Raw genomic sequence first — 14,648 nt, 5'->3', positions numbered from 1 at the left:
CCTCCCAAGAGCAGCATGTAGACAGGACGGAGGGGACCTGGCTGCACTCACATAGAGCAAACGGCACCCCGAGGACAGCCACCCACAGGCACCCAGTGCCCCCAGGCTCCCCGACTGCGGCCTCTGCTACCCTCAGTGACGACTTTCCACCCGCAGCGCAGAGCAATGCAGGAGCCAACACGCTCCACCTCTGAGACGGGCTTCAAAGCACCAGCACGAGCGGGACTTTCCCTGCAGTGAAAGACTCAGATGGGTTATAGACAATGAAGGGATGCCTGGCACCAGGGGACTCAATAAAGAGAGAAACTGTCATGTACAAAAACCTCTTGAGTCCTTTATTACATTTGGAGATGTGGAGTACAGACAGTTAACAGCATCGCACCAGGCACGGAGTACTGAGAACCCAGAGTGGACTCGGAACGAGCGTCCGGAGGCGCCCATGTGTCTGCCTGCTCGGCACCGCTCCACAAACCCATCTCCCGACACACACAGGACACACAAAAGAACGATTTCACTCTGAAATGGTTCTTCCAAGAAAAGGAGAAGGCAAGGAAAGGAAAAAGAAACAAAAGATGAGACTCGGTAGGTGAGCCGGCTGGAGCGGGCCGGCGGGCAGCTGGGGTCCACCGGGAGAGCCGGCCTTGGTGCCCGGGAGAGGCTGGACTTCAGTGTCGAGGGAACAGACGGTCCGAGGGGGACTTTCAGTCTGGGCCCAGGCCGGGTCCTGCAGGGATCCACCAGATAAATAGAGTCTGTGAAGTGGGAGGCTGGGGAACGGCCATCTACCCCGGCACTGATTCTGAACGGCCGACACTGGTGAGCGGGAGCCGCTGATGGCACGGCAGGGAGGAAGGTGGGAGGGGGCGCCTGGGAGGAAGGACGCAGTCCAGTCACCGTGTCACGCCAGGCCTGATCCGCGTGTGCCACTGGACGCCAAGGGTCCCTCTGCTTTCACACCGGGAGGAAAGCTTCCCTTATCTCAATGTTCCACGTGAAAATTGCCGAAAACCCTCCCCCCGCCCCCATCATCATTCTTCATCAATTCTGTTTCCGAAGTCCTGATTCTTCTGCGTCTAGACCTTTTCTTTCCGCTTCAATTTTGCCACCTTCTTCACAGTCCCATTCTTGTTTAGAAGCTTCAGGACACGATCTTTGTGGTCCAAGACCTTCAGCATGGAGTCTCTGGCCTCGCTGATCTGGTCCATCACCAGCTTGCACCTCTGCATGTTGCCCTGGAACAAAGCACATGGAAGCATTAATCCACAACCCTCAAGACAATCAGCTCTGCGCAGAATGCCTCCTGCCTGGAGGCCATTCTGCGGCTTTCACTCAGAAGCAGAGGCAGTGGTTCTTGTCCACCCAAGGCTAAAGTGCCATGGGTGGGGAGGAGGAAGATGGGAAGATGGGAGGAGGAAGGCTCTGGGCGAGCAGGAAGGCCGGGCCCTGCTGACCTGTATGAGCTCGCTTATCCGGTGCAGATCGTCGTCCGTCGCGGCCTTCTTCTTTGGGATAATCCCTTCCTGCAGGTTGGTGAGCCTTTCATAAACATCGTGTTCTAGATTCGTCTGCAAGACATGGAGGAAGGGCCTGGTGACCTCAGAGACACTTGGATTCACATGCAGTCACCCCTGAAAACTGGCACCAGACCTGTCTGGGGGATAAAGGCCTTTCTCCCAGGGACTGAGGCACTGCAAAGGGTGAGATGATGGTTAAAGTCTTCCTTCAGGGACGCCTTTTAAAGAGTGCTCAGACTGTCTGCTGCATCTGGGAAAATGAGTCTGCAAGTTTTAGAGAAGCACGCTTTCCTGCTCAGTGTAAGCCACAGGGCATTATTTAGATTTTTAAATTAGTGTTGTGGGATCGCTGCTCCTCTTCTGACAGGCAGATTCAAGAGACGAAGCCTTGACAGCCTCCCCGATCGCCTCAGTGGAAAAGGGGCTCCCTCTCTGGGGTTACAGATGTGGCTGGACCCTTCACACCGGCCAGCGATGTACCACACAACTTACTCCCACTCACCCTCAGGGAGCACGCAGGCATCACAGAGGGCACGCGGCAGCAGAGGCCTGGTGGTGCCAGAAGGTTCCCATGGCAGACGGGCTGTGGCTGGCTTATCTGGGCCCGGTGCCCATAGGAGCAGAGGGAGCTGGGTACAGTACAGTTAGTTAGGCCACCCGAGGAACGGTGACACACAGTGCTAAAGCCAATTCTAAGTCTCAGACCAAATTTGTTCCATGAATTTTGATTCTGGGTATTTGGAATGTGCACTAAGCTTTTGTGCCACACCAGATGGTGCCAATGTGCCAGCTGCTGCGGTGGGGCTTGGGACTGATGCCAGTGGTGTGGGGGAACACGCAGGGCTGGGGCCGAGCCCGGAGCTCCGACACGCAGAAGGAAAGGCCCCAGGCACCTGCACTGCGTCCTTGGCCCCCAAATAAATCTATGGTATGATTCCTTCTGTGAACAGATTCAGCAATGATTATATGGCACCCATCAGAGTGTCCCCAGGCCCTACGAGGACGAAAAATGCTTTAGAATCACGCGCGAGGACGCACTCTATGAACTTATGACACTCCTCCCCATGATGCACCGTGGCACCTACCAGCTGTAGTAACTGGGCAGCGCAGAGGTGGACCTTCCAGCCTTGGGCACGGCAGGACACTCCTTTCTGATTAGCTATTTCCTGCAGCATCGCTTTCTTCTCCTCTAGAGCCATGGGGGAGAAAAAGCATCTTTCAATTCCACAAAACTAAAATAATTTGTGTTCACGCTGTCAAGTGCCACTATTTTGCCCAGAATTTCTATACTTAAACTGCTTTTGAAACTTTTTTTTTTTGCATTTAAGTTATTTGGAATAGAGGTCACAGCATGAACAGAAAATCCCTGTTGTGCATGCCAGAAGCATGAAAGTATCCGCTGCTGGCCTCCTGAGTTCAGGAGAGAGCAGGCTGACATTCGCGTCTCTGGAGTGGTGTTCAATCTCAATGCCAGAGCGTGTGCAGGCAGGCACGAGTCTCAAAAGCTCTCTGGTGCTGTCCAGATTTGGGGAAAATCACAAGAATCAAATCCGAGTAACACTTCAAATCTGGTAGAAAAACCCAATAATCAGAACCTTGGCAAATCAATATAAAGTAAAGCTTTGGATCAAGGAGTTCACACTGGCACTGAGCAGGCCGGCTGAGGGTGAGGCAAGCGTCGCCTCTCCATTCTGGTGATGAGCTAGTCTTGGTTTGGGGGCCATGCTCTTGGTGCTCAGGATCCACGGGGTACAGGGATTGCAGGCTGCTTGCATGAGGAGCACGTCATCAGCCTCGGAGCTCTCTCCAGCTAAGCAGGAGATGCAACGGAGACTAGTGTCCTCACACACCAGTGACTTTGCCCCGCCACGTTCTGTTGCAGTGCTCAGGGGCTGAGGCTGGCTGCACAGTGCCCGGGACACATCTGTAGATTGGCTGGTCACGCAGTCTGGGGCATGACTCTCTGAATCTGCAGCCGTACTCAGGCAAGGCAGGCAGTTCGACATTTAAGGCGTAGCCCTGGAAGCCCATAAAACCTTTGAAAAATTAAGGGCTGGAGCCACAGTACAGATGATAGGGCGCTTGCCTCGGATGATAGTCTGCTGCATATCATACAGATGATATGCAGAGGACCCATATGGTCTCCTGAGCATCACCTGCGTGGCTCCAAAACAAACCAAACAAACAAGACCCCAAAGAAATAACAGATCTGTAACTGGGTTTCTCTAATAGAATCCAGAACTCCAAAATAGAAACACAAACCAAGTAAGAATGTCAAAGGATCTGAAGATACACTTCTCTGAAAAAAGAAACACAAGTGGCCAATGAGCACACACATGAATTCAACAACATTAGGTACCAGGAAAACGCAAACCAAAACCGACTGCTTTACACCCACCAGGATGTGAAGGTAAGGAAGGAAGTGTGGGGAGGATGTGAAGAGATGGAAGCTTCAGGCACCACATGTGGAAAAATACAGGATGCATTTGCTTTCTATCTGGTTGGTCTCAGACTCTGAGACACAAAATTTCATATCCTACCCAGAAATTCCATTTCTAGTTTTCCCCTTTCAGACATGGGCACCCCGTAGAAGGATGCTGTTATTAAGCTGAACGCACCAGATCCCTTACTACTGGAGTAGCATGCGGATTATACTGTGTCTTATGGGTCAAAGAAAGATGACTACGGAGACTGTGTGTCGGAATATTGGAGAATGAGTGCTATCTATCTGGGCCCAACAGTGATGGATTTTGTGGGGCAGCTTCACTGCATGAACAGAGAAGAAATTCTGACACTCACTAAATCATGTCAGCATGAGTGTGGTAGACTGAGTACTAGTATTGGCCACGACCCTCGACACTCATCTCAGTTTGTCCAGACACTTACTTTGTATGATAGTATTAACGTGATTGGTGTAAGCAAAGTTGTAGGATCCGTTCAGAGTCTACAGAAAGACGATGGTTCTTTTGCTGGAGACATTTGGGGAGGAACTGATACAAGGTTTGCTTTCTGTGGGGATAGCAACTTCGGCTCCCCCGGCGAAGCTGGACACTATTAAGGTGGAGAAGACAACTGAATTTGTTTTGTCATGTATGAGCTTCGATGGTGGACTTGGTTGTAGTCCAGGATCTGCGTCTCATGTGGGGTACATCTACTGTTGCACAGGATTCCTGTTATTACTAAGTCAGTTGCATCAAGTAAATTCTGACTTACTGGGTTGGTGGCTTTGTGAATGGCAGTTACCATCAATGGAAGGCCAGAGAAGCGACCAGATCTATGTTATTCATGGTGCGTATTGGCTTCCTTAAAGATAACTGGGAGACTTCACTCGACTGAGAGACTGCAAACTTAGCATGCCAAGATGAAGAAACAGGAGGATTTGCAGACAGGCCTGGGGATATGGTGGATCATTTTCATACTTTATTTGGAATTGCGGGATTATCACTTTTGGGAGAAGAACAGATTAAAGCTGTTAGTCCTTTTTTCTGTATGCCAGAAGAAGTGCTTTAGAGAGTAAATGTTCAGCCTGAATTAGTGAGCTAGATTTGTTAGTGCAAGAGTTACTCAATATACATTCAAGTATTAATACTTGTTAAAGTATTTAAAAATTGTCTATTAAGCAAAAATAAAGGTAAAAGGTAATGGCCCTCCCATTGTTCATCGATTTGCTCGAGTGGGCCCAGTAACGTCTCCATTGGAGACTTTGTTGTTACTGTGTTTGGCATATTGAATACATCACGGGGAGCTTGCCAGGCTCTGCCGTGCGGGCGAGATACTCTCGGTAGCTTGCCGGGCTCTCCGAGGGGGGCGGAGGAATCGAATTCGGGTTGGCCATGTTGGCCGCTTGTAAGGCAAATGCCCTACCGCTGTGCTATCGCTCCAGCCCCAAGCAAAAATGACTAAGTTAATATTTGTGATTTTAATGAATTTGTAATTATACAAAAACAAAACAAAACAAAAAAACCGACCCAACAAAAAACCCCCCAGAAATTCCATTTCTAGGTATACGGTCAAGAAAAATGGCAGCATATTCCTACAGAAATCTGTAGACCAATGTTCGCTGCTATTCACGATAAAAATGCAGAAGCTGACCCAGAAAGTGCAGAGAGCAGGTTAAGGTGTGTGCCTTGAATACAGCAGACCTTGGTTTGATCCTTAGCAATCAGATCTGATTCCCCCGAGTCCTGCCAAGAGTGATCCCTAAACACATTGTCAGGAGCAAGCCCTCAGCACGTCTGGGTGTGACCCAAGCTCCCACCCAGAACAACAGCAAACCAAGGCAGAAACATGCTCAGTAATCACTCCTGGTGGAGTTGGGGGACCCTATGGGGCGCAGAGACCAAGGCCAGTTGGCCATGTGCAAGACTAGTGCCCCACCGCCTGTGCCATCTCGGTTCAGCTACTGTTCTAAAAAAGAAAAAAGGAAGCAAAGGGGTGTCAAGTGTTTGTCCCTCACCCATTTCTCTCATGGGTTTCATTTCCCTGGGGCAGGGATGCAGCCCAGGGTGCCACTGACGCGGGCACGTTACCACCCTGCCTCTTCAGCTGCATCTTGCATTACTATAGTGTCGGAACTAGGAGAAAGCAAGCACCAAACCCTGTGGAAGCTGCCCCGGTCAGAGGGAGGAGACTCTGTGCCGCTCCCCCACCTTCCCCGTGCCGGCTCTGTCTGCAATGACTGTTATTCTGAGAGTGTTCTTGGGATTCCTTTGAGATTGATTTTTTTTAAACTAAACATAATGTCCTTGCCTCCATCTAAGCTGCCGCGTGATCGATAGTTCTGTCCTTTCCAACCTTAGTACTCAACGGCACCACCGTTTATTGAACCACTCATCTATTTATGCTCATTCCTGTCATTTCTAGTCTTTGCCCATTACGAGGAAAGCCACTACGTATAGCTGTGCACAGAGATTTGTGGAGACACAGGTTTGCATTTCTTCTTGAATAAACTTCCAAGAGTGCAACCATTGGGTCACTGAGTTAGCTGTCCAGTTTTTGTGAAACTGCCAAATATTTATTAGAGTAACTCGGCAAGACAGGAGACATAACTGAACTAGCCCACTCCCTTGGGGAAAGGAGCCTTCAATCTTCAAGGTCCTCAGGGCTGAGAGCAAACGAACGAGCCTCTCCTCAGATGCACGGCTGAAGTGCAGGGGCAGGGAACGCTGTCCACGCCCACCCCTGGCCAGCGCCACTCCCGGGGCTGCAGCCGGAACACGGGTTCCCAAGACGGATGGACAGATGGAGGCTTCCTTGCCGGCCGGGCTGCTGAGGCTAGCACCGGGAGGATGCCGGCAGGAGTGGGGACTCCCTGGGCTCAGCTCTTCGCTGTCTGAGGCAGATGCTGCCTGCTTTGGACTCCCTGGGCTGGCTGCTTGGGAAACGGTGGTCCCGGCGAGGAGAGCCAGGCAGGAGGCCCCACTCCCTGTGCCTGGTGCCCACCAGAGGACGGTATTTGGAGCAGCTGGCCATGGCGCCGCCTCAAAGGGGCCGCCACAGTGAAGGCAGCCGGCAGCGAACGGGTGGAGCTGACCGAGGTCTGATACCCTGGGCTGGACAGAACAAGGCAGCTCCCAGGAGCCCTCTGACAGAACAAACAACAAACACGGTCCTTCTGTTGTTAATCCATTTGCTCAAGTGGGCCCAGTAATGTCTCCATTTTGAGACTTGCTGTTACTGTTTTTGGCATACTGAATATGTCATGGGTACTCTCAATAGCTTGCTGGGCTCTCCAAGAGGGGTGGAGGAATTGAACCCAGTTTGGCAAGGCCGGCTGCGCACAGGGCAAATGCCCTACCACTGTGCTATCGCTCCAGCCCCATATATATATATACAATTTTTTTTTTGCAACATCCAGTGATACTCAGGGATTACTTCCGGTTCTTTGCTCAGAAATTGCTCCTGGTGAGCTCAGGGGACCATATGGGGTGCCAGGTACAGAACCTGGGTCGGTCGCATGCAAGGCAAGCACCTACCCTCTACTATCACTCCAGCCTGACATAGTTACAATTCTGAAAGGGGAGACAATGACATAGAATCAGAAAGATGAAACAAAAAATGAATAAAAAAGATAGAAGAGGATAGAATCTGTTTAATCTGAAGTTTTCATAGGCACAAAAAAAAGACAGTATTAGGCAAGACACAGACTCAAACTTCCGAGTAATTGGAGAGGAATGCTGGGGTAGAGGCGAAGAAAAACAGAAGAAACTGAATCTCCAGGATACACCGTCCACAGGAAAGGTCAAACACACTAACCAAAAAACAAACAACAAAACCGGCAGTAATTATACCCCCTAACAGTGACCTTAGATGAGGAAGGTCTCAATCCACCAATCAAAAGACACAGAAAGGCTGTGTGGATAAAAAGCAGCATGCATATGTATTTCGCATAAAGAGACTTCCTGGGCTGAAGACAGACATCTAGAGTGAAATACAGAGGTAAGGTATTTCAAGTCAGGCAATAAAATACCACCCAGGTATTCAAAAAGACGGCGTCGCTATCCTTCTCCCCTGCTGCTCCCCCACCCAATGAGGCAGAGTCCCTCCGTTTCTCCTTCTGTAATTTCCAGGGGGCTCCCAGTAGCCCCCTCACCTGGGGCCCAAGCATGGCTCCTGAGCACTGTGCTTCCTGTGATCCTGCGAGCACGGCCGAGACCGAGCAGCCTCGCCCCAGCACAGTCGGAACAGTAAAGACGAAGAGGGGAACAAGGAGAAGTCCACCAAGCTCGAAGGGCAGAAACAATCTCACCGAAGCACAAAGAGCACCAGCTGGCTCAATGAAGTTCTCCTCCTACGACTTGAGTGACACCAGAATGAGGATGTTTAATGAACTCAAAGAAAGGAGGGCACAGGAAGCCATTCAGTGTAAGAGTGGAAGTGAATAAACTACTACATTCAGAAACGAAGAACATATAGGCGATGTAAGAAAGTCAATAGACGCTCTGAAGAGCAGAGTAACAGAAGGGGAGGAAAGCACTGAGGAGCTCCTAGATGAGAAGGAAACACTAGGAACCAGCAGAAGGTGGAAGACAGCCCGAAAAGAAACGAACAGCATAGTAGAGAACTACGGGATGAGCTCAAGAGGAACAACACACAGGATACACACGATGGCCTTTCAGTATCTGTGCTGCAAACCATAAAACCCAAAGGGAGGGGGGATGGGCGGAGGAGGAGGAGGAGGAGGAGGAGGAGCAGGAGGAAACAGTACTTTAAAGTATCACTGAGGGGGCTGGAGCAGTAGCACAGTGGGCAGGGCCTTTGCCTTGCACGCGGTTGGCCCGGGTTCGATTCCTGGCATCCCATATGGTTTCCCAAGCAGCTTCCGGAGTGATTCCTGAGTGCTGAGCCAGGAGTAACCCCTGAGCTCTGCTGGGTGTGAGCCAAAAAGCAAACAAAACAAAAAATCATTGATAAGAACTTCCCAGAGTTGAGGATTACAGGTACCCAGATACAAAAGACCTGAAGGGTACTGACCCTTCAATTAGCAGAATCAGGAAAACTAATTAGGAGATTCACTGTCACTGTCCTCCCGTTGATCATCGATTTGCTCTAGCGGGCCCAGTAACGTCTCCATTGGAGACTTTGTTGTTACTGTGTTTGGCATATCGAATACTCTCGGTAGCTTGCCGGGCTCTCCGAGAGGGGTGGAGGAATCGAACTCGGGTCAGATATATAGGCTGCGTGCAAGGCAAACGCCCTACCGCTGTGCTAGGAAAACTCCAAGACACATTACACTCGAAATGACAAAATCCAAAAAGAATACTGAAAGCAGCAAGATCAAAAAGGGAACTTACATACAAAGGAAATGCTGTACATCTGCTGGATGTACAGAGATCTAGCAAATGAGACACTGTGAGTCAGGAGAGCCTGGAGGGCTATAGTAGAGGAACTCACCGAAACGGGCTGGAGCGACAGTATAGTGGGTCAGGCATTTGAGCCTTGCATGCAACCAACCCAGGTTCTGTCCCTGGCATCCCATATGGTCCCCCAAGAACTGTCAGGAGTAATTCCCGAGTGTGAGCCAGGAGGGACCTCTAGAGCATTTGACACACAAAAAACAAAACACAAAAAAAGAAACTCATCGAAACGAACCCCTCACCAAGAATACCCTACCCAGCTATACTGTCATTCAGATTCGAAGGAACGACACAGCTTCACAGACAGGCAACAGCTTAGGGTATTCACAGCCTTGAAACCAGCTTTGCAAGAAGCATTAAAAGTTTATTATCTGCCGGTTAAGTCTGGGAATGCAGGTGGAAGAGAGGGGACATTGGTGTTGGAAGGCTGCAGGCCTGAAACAACCCTACTGCGAACCAATCTGCAAACCATGTTTGTTTGTTTGTTTTACAAACCATGGTTTCTTAATGACAACACCAAAAAAAAAAAAAAAAAGAGAAGTCATGCTTTCTAAACCACGGAGGCACTGGGAAGTGATCATGCTAAGTAGGACAAAGCCAGGAAGTGAAAGATAATTACTGAACGCTGTCACCAATGTATGGAATACACATAATCAAAGCAAATGGCAAAAGACCACAGAAATAACCTTTAAGACTGGAGAAGATGGTGGTTACCGGAGAGAAAGGGGCAGGTGAGAAGGGGTCAACTGGACAATATGGTTAAGAATCAGACACATATGAAAGTGTGAAGCCATACTGAAAACTCACGGCATAATGACACAACAGTAAATCGGTAAAATTGGATTAGAAAGTTCAGCTGAGAGGCCAGAGAGACGCTGGGGGGCAGGAGGGGGGAAACACAACATGGATATGCTCTGCATCCAGCTGACCCTGTTTTGATCCCCGATGCCCCTCCCCCAGATACAGACTTGGAGGTCACAAGCACCGCAGGGCAGCCCGGGTCATCCCCACAGTGAACTGCTCCCGTCCCCCCAAAATCAGGAGAGCATACTTGGGGCTTTTTTGAGAGAGGCCTGTCCTTCGTTATGCTATGGCTCCTTTGATAAAACCCTAAAATAGCATCTCTCACCCAGAGCACAGGCCGCCCGCAGGATCCCAGCATATCCCGAGGCCTAGAAGAAAGGCAGGCGCACAGCCATGTGCAGGGCTAGTGGCCCACAGGAGGAGGGGGCCATAGAGGGGCCGTTTAGGGAAAGCTGAGAAACACCGGGTGTGAACAGCGGGAAATCGCTCTGTTGTGTTTCTGCACTCCAGAGGTCCAACATTAAGGTACCTACACAGTCATATTCCTTGCTGAAGGCATAGAAGGAAACCTTTCCTTCCCTCTTCTTGTATGAGTTAATCAGCAATCCTAGGCACCACTGGGCTCGAAACTAATACTCTACTGGGCTGCACTTGGGAAGATGGATCAAAGGGCCAGAAAGTCTCATTTGTACGAGGGAGCCCAGAGCTGTCGGTCTGTTTCTGAGCACTACTGTGTCTCCTGCCCTCCACCCCAAAGTGTCTAACGGACTATAGGAAGGATGGAAATTACAGGGAAATTCTTCTAGTCATTTATACACCTGTACTCTCCAAAGTTTTTAACTATAATAGTTAAATCTTTACTCTCACAATGATTTTTTTTTTTTTTTTTTTTGCTTTTTGGGTCACATCTGGCGATGCTCAGGGATTACTCCTGCACTCAGAAATTACTCCTGGCGGTGCTTGGGGGACCATATGGGATGCTGGGAATCGAACCCGGGTCGGCTGCGTGCAAGACCAACGCCCTACCTGCTGTGCTATTGCTCCAGCCCCTACAATGATTTCTCTTAAACTTTTTGTTTTTGGTAGGAAATGTATTGTATCAACCGAGGGAGAAGGTTATGTCAAATTTCTGGTACACATTTCACCCCAATAATTGTCAGAGATTTTCGGATTTTTCTGGGGTGGAGGACAAAAAAAAGCAGGCCCGGAGTGTGCATCTTGCAGTGAGTGCCTCGCGGATGCTGAGGTCAGTGCATCTCTAGGCTCCTGCTGGCTGCTAAGCAGCCCCGTCGATCTCTGACAGCGGGATGTGGAAGCCCAATCATCACCGCACTCTTGCCTTTTCCTTTTGGCGCACAGCTTTTACTCCACATTTTGAAGCTCTTGCTATGGCAACCTGTAATTCCTTTGTTTTCCTTTACTTTGGTGCTCAGGGGCTTCTGCTCAGAGTGCTGCTCGGGGGCCTGGGGTGCTGGTGCCAGGACCAGGGCCTCCTCCAGCGCCCAGGACGCGTGTGCGCGGGCTCTCTGCACAGGGCCTGCCCGACCCCATGGCCCTAACAGTGTGCAATGGTATTCTCTGCTCTGGCGACTGGCTCTCTTTTGAAGTCCAGTATAAACTTTAATACACGTTTAATATAAATTTACCTATTGAATTACTTTTCCACCTTCTTCCTATGAATGATACCCACATCGCTCTCTGAATGTCTCTTTTCCCACCGTGGGGGAGGGATGAGGCCTTGCAGTGGTATGTAAGGGCCCGAGGCCATCACCTGAACCACTGTTGGCAGGTGATGAAGTCTAACAGGGCAGCAGGATTCGGATCAGTCGGTTGGTGGGTGGTGCTCAGGGAGGTGCTACGTGATCTGGGAACTCAACACAGGGCCTTGCCTGCATGCAGCCCTTGGAAAGCTGTGGGTGAGGAGGTCTGGGTGACTCCTGATCGTGCTCAGACAATCACGAGGTACTGGGAAATAAACTAGGGTTGGGAAAAGTGCTTTCATCCCCATATCTCATTAGGGTCGGGTAAGTGCATTCATGGGTTCTGTGTTAGACTGTGGCACTCCCATTTGAGGTGGTTATTGATAGACAGTCAGCCTAATGATTTACTGTTTTGCTTCCTCCAGCTTTTGGGCCTGTTTCTGTTCTTTACTTTCTGTGAATCACCTCATCATTTTTTAGCAATTATCTTTGGTTGATTTGTATGAATGGTTTAAAACTTTTCAAAAAATTTTCTTCATGAAATTTCGGTCACACCTGGTGGTACTCAAGGCGTGTCACCCCTGGCTTCGCGCTCAGGGATCATTCCAGCTGGCGCTTGGGGGCCACCACAGAATCAGAAGTCGAACTGGAGTTGGCACACCACGATTTTAAGACTTAACCAAAGCAGATCAAGTTTAACACGCGGGAACTGACACCGAGAAAGACCACGAAGTCTGAGTCTGCGTACGGCTGAGGGTTCTGGTACCTTCTGCTGTCAGATCATTCTTTGTCTCTAACCTGGGGTCCCAGGAACAGTAGGACTCCTACCACACCCGAAAATGATCTACTGCTGTGGAGAGTCACATGGATTCCAGAGCAGAGTGTGAAGAGAAGCATAAGCGTCCTTACTGGCGCCCTCTACAGACTGGATTCTCTGCCGTTTGGAAATCTGAACTGTTCCAACCTTGGTCTAGTCATGAGAAAGAAAGGTTCAAAGTGCAGCAGTCTTTGTGCTTCTGAATTCAGGGTCTGAATTGTCAGAGGGGTCGGGCTGACAGGACAGTGGGGAGGGTGTCTGCCTTGCACAGGGCTGATGCAGCTTTGATCCCCAGGACCCAATACAGTCCCCCCAGTTCTGCCAAGACTGATTCCTGAGTGCAGAGCCAGGAGAAAGTCCTGATCACTGCCGGGCATGTACCCCAAATAAAAAGGTAAAGGTAAAGGCCCTCCCGTTGATCGTCGATTTGCTCGAGCGGGCCCAGTAACGTCTCCATTGGAGACTTTGTTGTTACTGTGTCTGGCATATCGAATACTCTCGGTAGCTTGCCGGGCTCTCCGAGAGGGGCGGAGGAATCGAACTCGTGCTCGCTTCGGCAGCACATATACTAAAATTGGAACCCCAAATAAAAACAAACAAAAAAGCCCATGCAGAATCTGAATCGCCCTGGCAGCCATGTGGCCCCCCATCCTACCAGGAGTAAACCCTGAGGATCACTCCCTACCCCCTGCCTTTTTTTTTTTTTTAACAAACAATACGATCAGATACAGATACAGGGCAGAGAAAGACACAGAGAGAGAGGGAAGAGAGAGATGGGGGGAAAGAGAGAGAGAGAGAAAGAGAGGAGAGAGAGAGAGAGAGAGAGAGAGAGAGACAGTGAGTTCAGGTTAAGGCACTTGCCACACACACGTCACCGTACAATGATCATATCTACAGTTAATGATGTTTGTCTTGGCCACACATAACGGTGCTCAGGGGACCCCGGGGGATGTCAGGGGCTGAACCCAGGTCAGCTGTGTGAAAGGAAAATGCCTCCCTGTTGTACTAATGTTCCTGCCTGATAAATGATAAAGTGTCACTGATAAAAATATTAGCAAAGAACCATCAGTTATTAAAATTATCAGTTCATTAAGTGCTGTTTTCAAGTTCAACAATAATCAAAGTTATTCCATGAAGGGCTTGCACCAAGAGCTTCATGTATACGAAGCTGAAGCATCACACCTCACATGTATGAAGCAGAACCCGTTTTGGGAGCTCAGCCCCCACTGAGCAGCCCAGCATGCTGTGGACCGACTGTTCCTGCCAGCGCGAGGGGTGGGCGCCCCGGGCCCCTCACCCCTTGGCACCCCCATGGGTTTCCAATCAACAGAGGAGGCGTCTTGAGGCCAAGGAAAGTTCTACAAACTTCACACTCAACCGAACATTTTGCCCACGTTTAACGTCAGAGTCTTAAGGGGCTGTGGGCACTGACAGTGTGACTGGCCCTTGTGTATGCAGGTGCACAGAGCGAGGGGAGGCAACGCCACATGCGGACACTGCCGTGTCTGGGAACCAACCTTTGACCCGGACGTCGCTGTACCGCTGGAAGTGGTGGTAGGCAGCTTTCCAGGGGTTCCGGTAGTGACGGAGCAAAGTGATAGGTGGTCTCGGGCGCACTGGGACATACCGCACCCCTTCTTCATCTATTCAAAAGCAAACAAACAAACAACGAGAAGATGGTGACCAGCTCCAAGAGATCTGCAAGGACCCTCCAGCCATGATTCCCGTGAGCTGTAAGTGAAACCTGGGGACCCGACCAAGAGGTTCAGGCAGACTCACGATGGAAATGGTCAAGTCTCAGAGGACCAGCGTTAGCCCGGGGTGGGAGAGTAGCCCAGGGGGGAGGGCACTTGCCTTGCACATGGCCAACCCTAGTTCAATCCTCAGCACCCTTGATGATCCCCCAAATACCATGAGGGGCTCCTGAGTGCAGAGCCAGGAGTAATGCCACAGCACC

At 50.2% G+C, this 14,648-nt stretch overlaps 1 protein-coding gene and 1 pseudogene across 1 annotated transcript in view; one reads left to right on the top strand and one right to left on the bottom strand.

Annotated features, from left to right (window-relative positions):
• Positions 1–372: 372 nt before the first annotated feature.
• SAP130 (Sin3A associated protein 130) overlaps positions 373–14,648 on the bottom strand; it is a 69,243-nt gene continuing 54,967 nt past the window's right edge. The window contains exons 18-21 of the mRNA XM_056115401.1: positions 14,209–14,334; positions 2,600–2,703; positions 1,452–1,565; positions 373–1,232 (exon numbers count right to left, since the gene is read on the bottom strand). Of these exons, the coding sequence (XP_055971376.1) occupies positions 1,074–1,232; positions 1,452–1,565; positions 2,600–2,703; positions 14,209–14,334 (503 nt within the window). The 3' untranslated portion in view covers positions 373–1,073. The remainder of the gene's footprint in view (positions 1,233–1,451; positions 1,566–2,599; positions 2,704–14,208; positions 14,335–14,648) is intronic.
• Positions 4,090–5,057, top strand: LOC130024704 (geranylgeranyl transferase type-2 subunit beta-like; annotated as a pseudogene).

The sequence above is a fragment of the Sorex fumeus genome, unplaced genomic scaffold (assembly GCF_029834395.1).
Source record: "Sorex fumeus unplaced genomic scaffold, SorFum_2.1 ptg000029l, whole genome shotgun sequence".
Lineage (NCBI taxonomy): Eukaryota > Metazoa > Chordata > Mammalia > Eulipotyphla > Soricidae > Sorex > Sorex fumeus.
Note: the sequence above shows the minus strand (reverse complement) of the source record. Positions and strands in the feature narration are given on the sequence as shown.